Source organism: Hylobates moloch, unplaced genomic scaffold (assembly GCF_009828535.3).
Source record: "Hylobates moloch isolate HMO894 unplaced genomic scaffold, HMol_V3 SCAFFOLD_10, whole genome shotgun sequence".
Taxonomy (NCBI): domain Eukaryota; kingdom Metazoa; phylum Chordata; class Mammalia; order Primates; family Hylobatidae; genus Hylobates; species Hylobates moloch.
This window is the reverse complement of record NW_026652285.1, coordinates 84,572,749-84,588,998: the sequence shown is the minus strand read 5'-3', so window position 1 is coordinate 84,588,998 and position 16,250 is coordinate 84,572,749. Positions and strand designations below refer to the sequence as shown.

Here is a 16,250-nt window from a genome sequence, read left to right as displayed (position 1 = left end):
CTGTAATCCCAGCACTTTTGGGAGGCCGAGGCGGGTGGATCATGAAGTCAGGAGATCGAGACCATCCTGGCTAACACAGTGAAACCCTGTCTCTACTAAAAATAAAAAAAAAAAAATAAATTAGCCGAGTGTGGTGGCACAAGCCTGTAATCCCAGCTACTCAGGAGGCTGAGGCAAGAGACTCGCTTGAACCCAGGTGGCGAACATTGCAGTGAGCCAAGAAAATGCCACCGCACTCCAGCCTGGGCAACAGAGCGAAACTCCATCTCAATAAAAAAATAAAAAGTAAAAGAAAAAGAAAGAAAGAAAGAGAGAGAAAGAGCACAGAAAGAGAAAATTACCCATTCACCATATTTAAAATGTAACAAGTTTATTACACTAAAAATAGATACCAATCTAACTTCTCTGATTAAAAAAATGTCCATCTTATACAAATGTTAACACCTTACTTATGGTAAAATCTGAAAATTTTCTCATTAAAATTAAGAATAAAATAAGGATAGTTAAAATAGTTTTAATGAACCTCCTAGAAGTTCAAGTCAGTGTATTAAGATATATGCCAGAAATGATCTTTGAAAGACATTATTATATGCAGACAAGAAGTTTTACCAAATAGAAAATTCAAGATGATAATAACTACAGCAACCAATAGTTATAGGGGGCTTCCTGCATCAAATGTGCAATATGATGTACTGTCACTCTTATTCCTCACAATAATTACACAAGGAAAGTAAGAGGTGACAAAACTGTTTCAGAGAGCTGAAGTGATATGCCCAAAATGATAAATATAAGTGGCGGGCACCAGATTTGAAACCAGATCTGTCTTACTCCAGAGTCTATGCTTTCAATGAGTACTCACTCTCTCTCAGAAACTATTAGATGTCTTTAAAAACAACAAAAAACTTATGACGGTGACCAGATACAGAACATACAAAAGTTAATTTTTCCCTTTTTATTTTTAACTTGCCTTGTTCCAGAAAGCATTTCAATTTGTTTAATAAAAACAAATGCAGTTCAAGATTAAATCCAAGCAATCTGACTCCAGAGCCTGCAATTTTATCCACTGAGTAATAAATATTTCCTCCAAATTTTCTTCTATGTTTAGCAATCTATTTTTTTATATAGCCAACATAAAAGCTCAACACAGTGCTGAGATGTGAAACTCACCAGAAGTTGACCAAGCAGAGGCTGCTAAAGCAAGGGCAGCAAACACGCAGGCTTCCTTCATTGTTTCCAAAGGCAGGTCATGTGTTTCGTTTTAGCAGTTACACCAGAGAGAACTGAGTCTGTCACATAAATAACTGCTGGAACCCCTCCCTTCCTAGTGGGTAGCTACTTCAGGTGATTTGTATATTAGTCAAGATATATCATCTACATATGAGGTGCCAAGGAGATTGCAGCAAAAACTTTAGTTTATCCCTGAAAGACATTTGCCAAGAGATAAATTGTGTAATTTATCACCTGGATTATTGAGACGTAAACATGGTGAGTTTGCACAAGAGAAAAAAAAACTTCAGGAGACAAAAAAAACCTGTGATAGATTTTAAAGGTGCAGCCATCAGACTACAAATATGTAAGCCAGAATGGGAAAGAAATATTTATAGAATTCCAGTACACAAAAGAAGGTGACATATGGCTGGTAGTCCCTGACACAGGCTCTCCTAACTTCACACTGAATAAATATAAAAATGCACACACACACAAAAGGGGAAATACTGAATATCACCTAGACTGATACACAATCTATTGTCTGAATCTAGGAAGAGAGGTTCAGCAGCTCTAAGGTACACGGAGTCAGCCTCAGAAAGACAGGTCTCCTGTGCTTTCCCTCATGAAAGATCTCAAAGAAAGAATACCTCTGCCCACCCAAACAAGGAAGAGAGGCTCGCGCTGGATCAGACTCTGGGCTTGTACCAACTAAGATCAGGAGCTGTCTCCCTGTTTTACACACGCTACTTTTCAAGACACACTCAATGTGATTCCTCATCCTCATCTTTCAAATCCAGTTCCAAAGCTTGTAGCTCCCAAATAAGATAAGCAGACAGTAGGGGAGTCCTGCAGTGGAGCATCCTGGGAAGTACATGCCCCAAGGCATGGCTGACAAGGATGGGGAGGGGAAGAACCTTGGCAGCAGGGCATTCCAGGATTGAGTAGTTTTTGTGTTTTTGTTGTGTTTCATGTTGTTTTTGAGATAGGGTCTCCCTCTGTCACCCAGCCTGGAGTGCAATGGCACAATCACAGCTTGCTGCAACCTTGAACTCCTGGGCTCAAGTGATCCTCCCGCCTCAGCCTCCCAAGTACCTGAGACCACAGGTACATACCACCACGCCTGGCTATTGTTAAAAATTTTTTGTAGAAATGGGATCTTGCTATTGCTACATTGCCCAGGCTCATCTCGAACTCCTGGCCTTGGGCGATCCTCCCACCACAGCCTCCCAAAGTGCTGGGATTACAGGCATTAGCCACTGAGCCAGGCCTGGAGAGTAGTTTCAAATAGAGGAAGTAAAGGAAGGTCACATGTCAGCCTTGCACACTGGCCTGAGCTATTTGCCCAACAGGTGCTACATCTGAAACTACAGCTCAGAAAAAGGAATTCCTCCATATAGACAGGGAGTGGAGCCAAAAGCAACCTACACATTCCTGCCTTTGACTACACTAGCTCTAGAGATATCTCCTAATATGAGGAAGAATTAACAGAAAAAAAAATAACTTGATGCCTATGAAAAAAATAATGTGCCACAGGCAATGGAGGCTATTCTGAAGAGCAAATATCTAAAACCAATTTACCATGAAATCTAAAAGAATTCTTCCACACGAAAACTATATCATGATGTGTCAATACAGATTCATCAATTGTAACAAATGTACCACTCTGGTAGAGGATGCTGCTAAGGAAGGAAGTAATGCATGTGTGGTATATATGATATTTCTGTACCTTCTCAGTTTTGCTGTGAATCTAAAACTTTATGCTATTTAAAAAAAATAAAAGCTTTGGCCAGGCACAGTGGCTCATGCCTGTAATCCCAACACTTTGGAAGGCCGAGGTGGGCGGATCACCTGAGATCAGAAGTTTGAGACCAGCCTGGCTAATGTGGCGAAACCCCATCTCCACTAAAAATACAAAATTAGCTGGGCATGGTGGCACACCCATGTAATCCCAGCTACTAGGGAGGCTGAGGAAGGAGAAGTGCTTTCACCTGGGAGGTGGAGGTTGCAGTGAGCCAAGATCATGCCACTGCACTGCAGCCTGGGCGATAGAGACTCTGTCTCAAAAAAATAAATAAATAAAGCCTTAAAAAAAAAACTATATGAAACAGGGACAGAAAGTTATATATAACTGGCTGAGATGAAAAGACAATAGGATAAAATGAAAAAAGGAAGTGCGCACCATAGCAAATTAACCATTTGAGACAATATGGAACAGAAACTAAGCTATAGAACATCTTATCAGACTGTCCTTTTTAATACAGAGGAAAAACTTAAAAAGGTCTCCAGAATACAGAAGAGAAAGCCAGAACCAGTGAGAAATGGTGCTAACTACAGGGAAAGGGAAAGGGGAGCCAAGGTAAGAATAAGTGTTTCTGAGAATCCAGAACAACTGGAACAGAAGCAATTAAAACCGTAACTGAAGGAAAATAGGCCCGGCGCCATAGCTCATGCCTGTAATCCCAGCACTTTGGGAGGCTGAGGCAGGATGATTGTTTGAGGCCAGGAGTTTGAGACCAGCCTGGGCAATATAACAAGACCCCCTCTTTACAAAAAACTTAAAAATGAGCTGGACATGGTGGCATGCACCTCTAGTCCCAGCTATTGGGGAGGCTGAGGTGAGAGGATTGTTTGAGTTCAGGACTTTGAGGGCTGCAGTGGGCTATGATCGAGCCACTGCACTCCAGCTTGGGCGACAGGGTGAGACCCAGTCTCTAAACCAAATAAAAAATAAAAATAAAAGTAAGCTAGAAGTCCAAAAAAAAGACTGAGTGGGCTCCCTGTGTTCCAGTGGAGAGTAGGGGTGGGGGGAATCAATGAAGAAATAATGGTATTGCATTTTTGTTTGTTTGTTTTTTGAGACAGGGTCTCACTCTCTCACCCAGGCTGGAGTTCAATGGCTTGATCATAGCTCATTGCAACCTCAAACTCGTGAACTCAAGTGATCCTCCCACTTCAGCCTCCCAAGTAGCTGGGACTACAGGCATGCACCATCACACCCAGCTAATTTTTGTACTTTTTGTAGAGACAAGGTTTTGCCATGTTGCCCAGACTAGTCTTCAACTCCTGGGCTCAAGCGATCCTCCCACCTCAGCCTCCCAAAGTGCTGGGACTACAGGCGTGAGCCACTATGCCTGGTTGATATTGCTTTCAAGATGAGAAGAAAAAAAAAACCCCACCAATTTAAAACTATGTCCATTGTCTACAATAATTACATATATAAGAGCTAACATACACAGGACGAATACTGGAAAAGGTATAATGAAATGGTAACAGGGGTTATTATAAGTTGTTGGTGCAATAGAAAGGTGAACCTCTCCCCCTTTGGAAACAAGGGATACACATGGTTCTCAAAGAGCTGAACTATGAGAGGACATAAGAAATAAACTGAAAGAGGTAAGTTATAGCCCAGGCTACTATCTATATGACTATATTAATATATCTACAGAAAAGGTCAAGTAAAATTGCTGTTGACTGAACCACACAGAATCAAAAAAAGAGAGCTACAGAAGTAAATGCTCCTGCAGCATTAGGTGAGGGAAGTTAGCCAAAGGAATTTGAATCTTCTAACCTTAAGGGTGAGAGCATTGCTTATGTGGAGATGGCCCTAGGCAAAGTTATCCCTATCAAAGCCTGATGCCAGTAAACACTGATTTTACACTTTACCTATCTAACCCCCTTGTTCTGATTCCATGGTCATGAAATGACTGTCTGACTACGATTCTACGATTCTGTTTCATGCATAATTATATCCAAAGGAAGAGAATGTGCTGATCAAGCACCTACATGTTTAACCTATGAGATGGCAACTCCTTCTTATAAATTAATAAACTGGATTATCAGGGGAAAGAATGTGCTAATTTATGTATTTATTTGAGACAGGGTCTTGCTCTGTTGCCCAGGCCGGAGTGCTGTAGCTCAATCATAGCTCACTGCAGCCTCAAACTCTTGAGCTCAAGGGATCCTCCTGCTTCAGTCTCCTGAGTAGCTGAGACTACAGGCATGTGCCACCATGGCCAGCTAATTTTTTTTTATTTTTTTGTAGAGATGGGGTCTCACCATGTTGCCCAGACTAAGAATATGCTAAAATTTAAAAGACTAAGTATTCAAGTGTTAGGAAAGCCATTTAAGTTTACTGGTTAAAGACGTGGGCTTTGGAATCAGAGAAATACGAGTTTAAATCTTGGTTCTGCCACCTGCTGGCTATGCAATTGCAGCTGTAAAATGAGGGTAGTATCTGTCTTGGGGATTAATGGTATTAAACAGGACAATGCATGCAAAGTACTTAGCACAGTGTTTGGCACATAGTAGGTGCCCAGTAAATATTGTTGAATAAACAGAATGAATATACATGATCAATAAGTGGTTCTTATTATTTAAAATTTGGAGTTTAAATGATCTCAGTTCATGCATGCCTTCTTCTAAAAGACAGATCCAACCTTAGGGCGCTGGGCAAAAATCAGAGTTTGGGACTTAACTAACTTGAAGACCAGACTCTTCTAGACTTTGATAAGCTCTCTAGGTATTTTCCACCATTCTGTAAGAGGCCTTTTGAGAAAAAGACTGACAGTCTTGTTTTTCCTGGTTTTAATACTCTGGGTGGTAGGATTATGAGTAACTATTTTCCTTTCTATTGTTTTAAATTGTCTATAATACAAAAAAGTCATTTTAATTACCTAAGTAATTTTTTTAAATTACCACAAAAATTTGGAAAAAGAAAAGATAAATAATAAAGAATAAATAAAAGAAAGCTGGAAATAAGGTTTGGCACTAAAATGCATTGCAGTAAGGTGCCACAGATTTGCTAAAGGTATCAAGGAAATTCATCCCTACATTTTCTATCAGCCTTCTAAAAAAAAATCGATGACAGTCACAGCATCTATAAGATAAAAATAAGGTAAAGGCCCAGAAGAAGCACAGCCATTCTTATTAGTAAACCATGAGAGAAATTCTTCTCACAGGTATTCATTAAAGTGTTTCTTCAAGTAAGCCACTGGCAAAATGTCAGAACACAAAGTCTAAAATGTAAACTCTGGACCAATTCAAGGGCACTATTGTTTATGAATTACAGAAACAAAACAAAGTAAAACCCAAACCTCCTTTGAAGTTGATTTCTTCCATAAAATAGTCACATAACACAAACTGTGGAAATGGTGTTAGATGTATTTGATATATGACACACTTTTCCTCAAAATAACATATCAACATGAAATATCTAAAGACAGTGCAAAAGAAAATAAATAAAACCTAAAAAAAAGTTTTTTCAGACTTTTTTTTAACCAAACGCAAAGAATATATTAATAACTTCTTTTTTTTTTTTTTTTTGAGACAGGGTCTTGCTCTGTCACCCAGGCTACAGTGCAGTGGCACGATTATGGCTCACTGAAGCTTCAACTTCCTGGGATCAGGTGATCCTCCCACCTCAGCCTCCTGAGTAGCTGGGACTACAGTCTCGTGCCACCACGCCCAACTTATTTTTTTTGTATTTTTTTTTTGTAGAGACGGGGTTTTGCCATGTTGCCCAAGCTCGTTGCAAACTCCTGGACTCAAGTGATCCATTCGCCTCAGCCTCCCAAAGTGCTGGGATTACAGGTATGAGCCACTGTGCCCAGCCTTATTAAAACTTCTTACTGGTAGATGAACAAAACAACCTTCTTTACTAGAATTAACTGAGATCTCACATTACTTGTTTAGTTTAAATTACAAAATAGTTTAAAAACAGAAGGCAGAAGTGTCACTGTTATAGGATCAATTCCATATTTTGGAAGAAATACATAAGTTAGGATTTATATTTTCTAACATAAAATATAGTCTAGATCTTACCAGTTGATTCCATTTTCTTGCTAACTGCCTCTGGGTGTTCATCTAAGAAGAAATCTGGTTGCAAAGGATGACCTGAAAAATTGACCCCAAACCATTAGGTTAATGTAACTACAACATAGTAAGATTTTAACATCTGTTTAATAAACGTATCTGTTTTATTAAAAATCATTCTGGTGCAACAGAAAAGGCCTCTATGAGAACTGTCGAATGACCTGATCTTCATTAACTTAATTTTCTCATAATTCAGTTATCTTTCTCTCCTCTGATAAATTTTATCTTCAAGATTTAATCCCCAAAAGATCACCTGTTCTGTAAAGCCTTTACCTGCTCTCCCAGGAACCTTTGCCCTTCTCATCCTACACTGCTCTTCTGGCCCACATTCTTCCAAAGTTCTCAGGACTCATTTCTTACCTGCCCTCCTAAGAGCAGAGGGCCCCTTCTTAAGGACTTTCTTCTTAGCATTAGCACACTTGGGTCTCTTCTCTCTCTCCCTCTTCCTCTCACTCCATCATCATGAAAACTAAGCTATCCTATTCCATCCTATTCCACTGGGTTATTATTATTATTATTATTATTATTATTACTGACACAGGGTCTCACTGTCACCCAGGCTGGAGTGCAGTGGCGCGATCTTGGCTCACTGCAACCTCCACCTCCTGGGCTCAAGTGATCCTCCTCCCTCAGCCTCCCAAGTAACTGGGACCACAGGCGCAAGCCACCATATCCAGCTAATTTTTATTTATTTATTTATTTTTTGAGACGGAGTCTCGCTCTGTCGCCCAGGCTTGAGTGCAGTGGCATGATCTCGGCTCATTGCACCCTCCACCTCCCAGGTTCAAGCAATCCTCCTGCCTCAGCCTCCCAAGTAGCTGGGATTACAGGTGCCCATCACTATGCCTGGCTAATTTTCGTATTTTTAGTAGAGATAGAGTTTCATCATATTGGTCAGGCTGGTCTCGAACTCCTGACCTCAGGATATCCACCCACCTCGTCCTCCCAATGTGCTGGGATTACGGGCGTGAGCCACCCCACTTGACCACTCATTTTTATTTTTTGTAGAGATGGGGTTTTGCCATGTTGCCCAGTATGGTCTTGAACTCCTTGGCTCAAGCGATCCGCCGGCCTTGGCCTCCCAAAGTGCTGGGATTACAGGTGTGAGCCACCGCACACAGCCTCCACTAGGTCTTATTTTCAGCTAATGGTTGTGGTTAGCAAATAGGTTAACTGTTTTAATTACACTGATAACTCCAAGACATGTGCACACTAGAAGATTTAAAGGCCACAAAGCCTTCAAAACTGTAGTACAGTGAGATGTTAACAATCTCAATTGTTCTCTTTTTCTTTTCTCTCTTTTTTTTTTTTGAGATGGGGTCTTGCTGTTTTGCCCAGGCTGGTCTCAAACTTCTGGGCTCAAATGAGCCTCCTACCTCAAGTCTCCTGTCTCTCTCTCTCTCTTTTTCAGAAGTTTAAGCAAACTTCTGGAGGGCAGGAATGAATTCATCTTTGTTATATCCTAATATCATAGTATCTGGTCATATTAAGTTCTCAATACTTAATAGGATTTTTAATTTAAATAAAATTTTAAAACTTGTGCACAATTATACTGTGTCTTTAAAACCTAAAGTAATAATTATATTCCTGGGTACCAGGGCCCAGAAGACCTGAATCTGGTCAGGTTCTGCCACCTATTAGCCATCTACTCTTAGGCAAAGGCTTAATCTCTCTGAGCCTGTTTTTCCACTGGTAAATATTAACTACTAAATATTCTGAGTGTACTATATGCTGGGCACTGTGCCAAACACATTATACATTATCACATTTAGTCTTTACAAAAATCTTGTATGAAATGTATCATTCTTTTAAGTTTACCAATATGGAAATTGAGGCTGAGACAGACAAACTGGGTGACATGCTCAAAGCTGCATAGCAGTGAGCAGCAGAGCTGCAATATGAAGCTGGGTTGTCTTCTCCCAAATTCCGTGTTCTTAATCACTAAGCATTACTTCCCTTATAGAATTGTTATGCAGGCTAAATAGATAATGCATATAAGAGTACTTTGTAAAACTATAATCCGCTATTTACTTTAGTTTGAACTGCAGAGGTGAGCAGGGATGATACAAATATAAACATGGTTTGTGTCATTTAGAAGCTCAGTTTAATGAATAATATTTAAAATATACCTTAGCACAAATAAATATAACTCCTATGTATGGCTATATTAGAATACATCATATTCTATATGGTAAAAATCCGTTATTATCATTATCATCCCCAATTTCAGAGAGGGAGAGTTATTTAACAAGAGCGCTTTCTAGAAGCTTCTCAGATCACTTTACTGCCCATCAGACAGAGCCTGCCCACTCATCTACACCATCTGTCATTAAGCTACTCTAAAAGACTGCACTTAAGAGACAAATATTTAGAGATTCCACAATCACAAATTATTTTAAACAAAAAAATCATTACTGGGCCAGGTGCAGTGGCTCACACCTGTAATCCTAACACTTTAGGAGGCCAAGGCAGGCAGATCACTTGAGCTCAGGAGTTCAAGACCAGCCTGGGCAACATGGTGAAACCCCACATCTACAAATACAAAAATTAACCAGGTGTGGTGGCACACGCCTATAGTCCCAGCTACTCCAGAGGCTGAGGTGGAAGGATCACTTGAGCCCGGGAGGTGGAGGCTGCAGTGAGCTGAGACTGCGCCACTACAGTCCAACCTGGGTGACAGAGTGAGACCCTTTCTCAAATAAATAAATAAATACATAACCCACTACTGTACCATCTGTTACCACATATTCTTGAACAAAATCTTTACTCTGTGATTTTAAGACCAATTTTAAAAAATAATTTTCATTTCTTATTTCGAGATTTAGAAGTGGCTAGTAACTGATCTGACTTTCTGTGCTTATATATCACTTCAAAAGCCCTCAACTCACCTCTATTTTTCATTCATCTTTTTTTTTAAGTTGTGTTGGTATGGGTTTTTTTCCTTCATTGGGAAGACAGCTTTTAAACGAACACATTCATTTTACAATCACACAAACACACACAAAAGACAGATGTGTTCATTGCAGAAAATATGGAAAAACATATCGCTACTTTTAAAAACTATAAAAGCATTACCTGGTTTAATTGCATAAATGTCAAAATTTTCTATTCCTTCTTCTTTTAAGATATTTTCATCAATGACAAAGTTGCCAGTAAAACTTTTTGGCTTTTGGAAAATGGAATATGCTGCATCTGCAATGATATCAACTTTTCTGCACTGGCTTTCGATACCAGGTCCTCCCAGCATATCCATAGCAGCAGTGTGTATGGCTGTAGAGAAAACACACACACACATATGCTCGTAACTCCAAATCAAATAATACAACTATGGAAGTAACAAGTGAGCACCACCCTTCACAATTATCAAGGCTAATCCTTTCATTTCTTAGATGATGAAAACAAGGTCCAGATTGCTTAAGGGATTTACCAAATTTTTGTTTGTTTGTTTGTTTTTATTTTTGTTTTTGAGACAGTCTTGCACTGTCGCCCAGGCTGGGGTGCAATGGCGTGATCTCTGCTCACAGCAACCTCCGCCTCCTGGGTTCAAGTGATTGAACCCAGCCTTCTGAGTAGTTGGGATTACAGGCATGGGACACCACAGCTGGCAATTTTTTTGTATTTTTAGTAGAAACGGGGTTTCACCATGTTGGCCAGGCTGGTCTCGAACTCCTGACCTCGTGATCCATCCGCCTCGGCCTCCCAAAGTGCTGGGATTACCGCGCCTGGCCCCAGGATTTACCAAATGTTCTACAGAAAGAACTGGGTGGAAAACACACGTTCCTTACTCTGTGCAACACTGCCTTATACTACAGACCAAACCATAAGACTCAAAGTAAAAGTCAATGAACTTTCTCATTTAGAATGCTCAAGTATTTGCATGCCTGTTTAAGGAATAACTTAAGAGACCCCTAATAGCTTCCAATTGATTCTCCTGATAACAGCTAAGAGATTACTGCCTGAAAACAGACAGTATCAACAGTCTTAATGCCAAAGATTTCCTTTCACATAAACATATGGAGTGCATGTGAGGCTTAAAACATCAGCATTGCCTGTGATGACTCCTTCTCCGGGAAGAGAGCTTGTTTCGCCTCTTTAACACCTGTCAGCCACCACCAAACACATGCACACATTCTTGTGGGTATCCACTGAACCAACGATACCACTGATTATAAAGTGCACCATTACTTTAGGGACCACTAAGGAAACAAAAAAGCTGCCAGTTAAATTATGATATATCACCCATTGTAAGATACAGACTAGTACCTGAGATGTACAAATATAAAACATGGGCATCTCAGAATCAATGAAAGTGGTATAAACTCTTTCACCTAGTCAGTGAATAGGTTCCTTGAAAAACACTCAATAAATATTGGTTGGATTTCTGGGGTTCCTTTTTAAATTCACACAACACTGTTTTGTAGAAAATATTAGAAAATAGCCAGGTAAGGTGGCTCATGCCTGTAATCCCAGCACTGTGGGAGGCCGAGGTGGGTGGATCATTTGAGGTCAGGAGTTCGGGACAAGCCTGGTCAACATGGTGAAACCCCATCTCTACTAAAAATACAAAAATTAGCCAGGCATGGTGGCGAGCGCCTGCAGTCCCAGCTACTTGGGAGGCAGAGGTAGGAGAATTGCTTGAACCTGGGAGGCAGAGGTTGCAATGAGCTGAGATTACTCCACTGTACTCCAGCCTGGGTGACAGAGTGAGACTCCGTCTCAAAAAAAAGAAAAGAGGAAATAAAGAGAAGTAAAAGGAAAAAATTGCTTAATTAATTATAATTTCCCTATCCAGGGATAACTGCTGTTAATGTTTGCATAAAATTTTTGCCATGTTAGGTGTACTTTTAAAATTATGTCTCTTATATGAAATAACTTTAAACTCTACAATTAACAGTACATTATTAATTATACATTGTCAACAGTAACATCTCAATTTTCTTACATATATCCTAGTTTACATCAAACAAGAAAAGTCTTTATTTATTTATTTATTTTCCAACATAATTAATAGGTTCACAGAAAGTCAGCTTATTTAAATGTACTTAGGTTTGCGAGTTTCTAGTACTTTAGATAAAACTTATTTCCATATATTGTTAAAATACAATTTTAAATTATTACATACTAGGATAAATTACATATTTTGGTCTATAAGATGAAATGTGTGTAGCTTTTAAGAGCCATTGGCCCTTTTTCATTCATTTAACAAATAGTTATTAAGCACTTACTATATATGAGTCAGGCGCTATTCTAGGTATTAAGGACACAGATGTTGACAAAACAGATATAAGGCATCTACCTTCATGGAACTTACATCCCTATTTTTTTTAATGTTCAATTAATTTAGGGAATTTCTTGAAAGCATTGAGTTAGAAGACACTTTTCTACTTCATAACTAAAAATCATTTACTAGGAGTAATTTTTTTTTTTTTTTTTTTTTTTTGAGATAGGGTCTCACACTGTCACCCAGGCCAACGGCAGTGGTCAGATCATGGCTCTCTGCAGCCTTGATCTCCTGGGCTCTCAAATGATCCTCCTACCTCACCCTCCCACCACATCCGGCTTTTTTTTTTTTTTTTTTTTTGGTAGAAATGGGGTCTTGCTATGTTTCCCAGGCTGGTCTCCAACTCATGGGCTCAAGCCATCCTCCTGCCTCGGCCTCCCGAAGTGCTGGGATTACAGGTGTGGGCCACCGTGTCCAGCCCTAGAAATAATTTTTTCCTGAACCAACAGATCAAGAGCAAGAGCTCTGGTCTCACCCTTGAACTGATCCTTTATTAATAATAAAAAAAAAAATAGCAGCTGGATGTGGTGGCTAGAGCCTATAATCCCAGATATTCTGGAGGCTGAGGCAGGAAGATCGCTTGAGCCTAGGAGTTTGAGGCTGCAGTGAGCTATGACTGTGCCACTGCATTCCAGCCTGGGTGACACAGTGAGACCCCATTTGTTTGTCAAAAAAACACAAAAATTAAAAATGAATAAAATAAAATAAAAAATAGCACCTACCATTCATTAAGTGTACCCTGTGCCAGGCATGCTTTTACTTATTTTACATACATTATCTTACTTAATTCTTAGAACCCTGAGGTAGGTCCTGTTGTTATTCCCATTTTATAGACAGGAGCACTCAAGCACAGAGAAGTTAAGTAACTTGCCCAAGGTCACAGAAGCTAAAATTCAAACACCCAGCAGCCTGACTTCAGAGCCAGGCTCTCATCCATAATGCAACTAAATGGTTAACCTTGTTAACCAAAGTTCTTGGAGTTCAGTTATCATCTCACTCCCGAAAACTGCAGAACTTTTCTGTACATAATTGAGTATAATCTATTTTGAGACTATATGCATACATGCACACTTCGAGTCTCCATGTAAACTACATGAATTGTACAAGAATCCTTAAAAACTCTAAATTAGCCCTCCCCCCCCCCCCTCTTTCTTTTCTTTTCTTTTCTTTTCTCTGTGGCCCAGCCTGGAATCTAGTCGGCTCGCTGCAGACTCCCTGCCTCCGGCTCCCGTGATTCTCCTGCCCCGGCCTGCGGGCTGCCTGGGATTGCCAGCGCGCGCCACCACCGTTGCCTGCTTTTTCTCCTTTGGCTGGAGGCGCGGTTTCGCCATGTTGGCCAGGCTGGTCTCCAGCTCCTGACCCCGAGTGCTCTGCCCGCCTCGGCCTCCCCAGGTGCTGGGACTGCAGACGGAGTCTCGCTCACTCAGTGCTCGGTGTTGCCCGGGCTGGAGTGCAGTGGCGTGGTCTTGGCTCGCTGCAGCCTCCGCCTCCCAGCCGCCTGCCTTGGCCTCCCAGGGTGCTGGGATTGCAGCCTCTGCCCGGCCGCCGCCCAGTCTGGGAGGTGGGGAGCGTCTCTGCCTGGCCGCCCATCGTTTGGGATGTGAGGAGCGCCTCTGCCCAGCCGCCACCCAATCTAGGAAGTGAGGAGCGTCTCTGCCCGGCCGCTCATCGTCTGGGATGTGAGGAGCACCTCTGCCCGGCTGCCACCCCGTCTGGGAAGTGAGGAGCGCCTCTGCCCGGCCGCCCCGCCTGGGAAGTGAGGAGCGCCTCTGCCTGGCCGTCCCATCTTGGAAGAAGTGAGGAGCGCCTCTGCCTGGCCGCCCCGTCTGGGAAGATGTGAGGAGCGTCTCTGCCCGGCCGCCCCGTCTGGGAAGAAGTGAGGAGCGCCTCTGCCCGGCCGCCCCGTCTGGGAAGTGAGGAGCGCCTCTGCCCGGCCGCCCCGTCTGGGAAGAAGTGAGGAGCGCCTCTGCCCGGCCGCCCGGTCTGGAGGAAGTGAGGAGCGCCTCTGCCCGGCCGCCCCGTCTGGGAGGAAGTGAGGAGCGCCTCTGCCCGGCCGCCCCGTCTGGGAAGAAGTGAGGAGCGCCTCTGCCCGGCCGCCCCGTCTGGGAGGAAGTGAGGAGCGCCTCTGCCCGGCCGCCCCGTCTGGGAAGAAGTGAGGAGCGCCTCTGCCCGGCCGCCCCGTCTGGGAGGAAGTGAGGAGCGCCTCTGCCCGGCCGCCCCGTCTGGGAGGAAGTGAGGAGCGCCTCTGCCCGGCTGCCCCGTCTGGGAAGTGAGGAGCTCCTCTGCCCGGCCGCCCAATGTCTGGGATGTGAGGAGCGCCTCTGCCCGGCCGCCCCTTCCGGGAAGTGAGGAGCCCCTCTGCCCGGCCACCACCCCGTCTAGGAAGTGAGCGTCTCTGCCCGGCCGCCCTGTCTGGGAAGTGAGGAGCACCTCTGCCCGGCCGCCCCGTCTGAGATGTGGGAAGCGCCTCTGCCCGGCCGCCCCGTCTGGGAAGTCTACCACGGAGGCCATTAGCAATGTGGGGGCTAGATGTGGTGGCTCACGCCTGTAGTCCCAGCACTTTGGGAGGCCGAGGCGGGTTGATCACTTGAGGCTAGGAGTTCGAGACCAGCCTGGCCAACATGGCGAAACATATGAAAAATACAACAGACCAACCAACCAACCAACCCAGTGACAACAAAACAGGTCTACCCCGGAGTCATACTCTAATTTTTTCTATTTTCCTCCCTTTCTGATCCTTTATCCCACTTCCTTTTTCTTCCTCTTCCTTCTCCTTCTTCTTTGTGAAATAGAGGACTGAGTTATTATCATTGATCCATACAAAGTCCCTCTCTCATTTATTTTCTTTAATTCCCACTCCCCATTTCTATTCCCCGTCTTCCCATGTGCAACCTTCCTAATATGTTTGATATGCATCTTTTTGTTTGTATGTATTTTTAGAAAATGTTTATTGTTTTGTGTGCAAAAAAAATTTAAAAAAAAACTCTAAATTAGAAGTCTAATAAAAATATGTCATGTATAAGTATATACATGCTGTGTGCGTGTGTGTGTCTATAGAGTAAGAAATATTCCTCCACCTTATCATTACTTTAACAATCTTTCTAGGAAAGATACAAAGAAGGTACAACTAGGCACTCAAAAATCAAGAAGTGGGCCATTGAGTATTTCTCAACACAGATTTTGCAATGCCAACAAGCTAACCCAATAGGTTAGAAAAAACTGGTAACAATAAAAGCAGGTTAACAGTATCAAATCAAATGAAATTCACTGATGATTTCTGGGAAAGAAAATAAGCAAGATTTATGATGAAAGCAGGTAAGCCATGGATCACAAGAGTCACAACATCGACCCGAAAACTTGTCTTATTAAGAAATAACTGAAGAGACATCTAATAGCTTCCAATTGATTCTCCCGATAACAGCTAAGAGATTACTGCCTGAAAACAGACAGTACGAACAGTCTTAAGACCAATCAAAGATTTCCTTTCACATAAACATATGGAGTGCATATGAGGCTTAAAATATCAGCATTGCCTGTGATGACTCCTTCTCTGGGAAGAGAGCTTGTTTCCCCTCTTTGACACCTGTCAGCCACCACCAAACATATCCACACACTCGTGTGTGTATCCACTAAACCAATGATACCACCGATTATACAGCGCACCATTACCTTAGGGACCACTAAAGAAAGAAAAAAGCTGCCAATTAAACTATGATATATCATCCATTGTAAGATACAGACTGAGATCAGAGATGTACAAATATAAAGCATGGGCATGTCGGAATCAAAGAAAATGGTATAAACTGTTTAACCTAGTTAGTGAACAGGTTTTGATTTCTAGCACCAGACAGGAAGGAGGTGAGCGGCCACCTTGTCACCTCACCCTCCC

At 42.1% G+C, this 16,250-nt stretch overlaps 1 protein-coding gene across 1 annotated transcript in view; it reads right to left on the bottom strand.

Moving 5' to 3' along the window:
* Positions 1-16,250, bottom strand: part of HSDL2 (hydroxysteroid dehydrogenase like 2) — a 92,768-nt gene that overhangs the window by 23,718 nt on the left and 52,800 nt on the right. Inside the window, exons 7-8 of the mRNA XM_032164890.2 lie at positions 10,156-10,350; positions 7,030-7,101 (exon numbers count right to left, since the gene is read on the bottom strand). Of these exons, the coding sequence (XP_032020781.1) occupies positions 7,030-7,101; positions 10,156-10,350 (267 nt within the window). The remainder of the gene's footprint in view (positions 1-7,029; positions 7,102-10,155; positions 10,351-16,250) is intronic.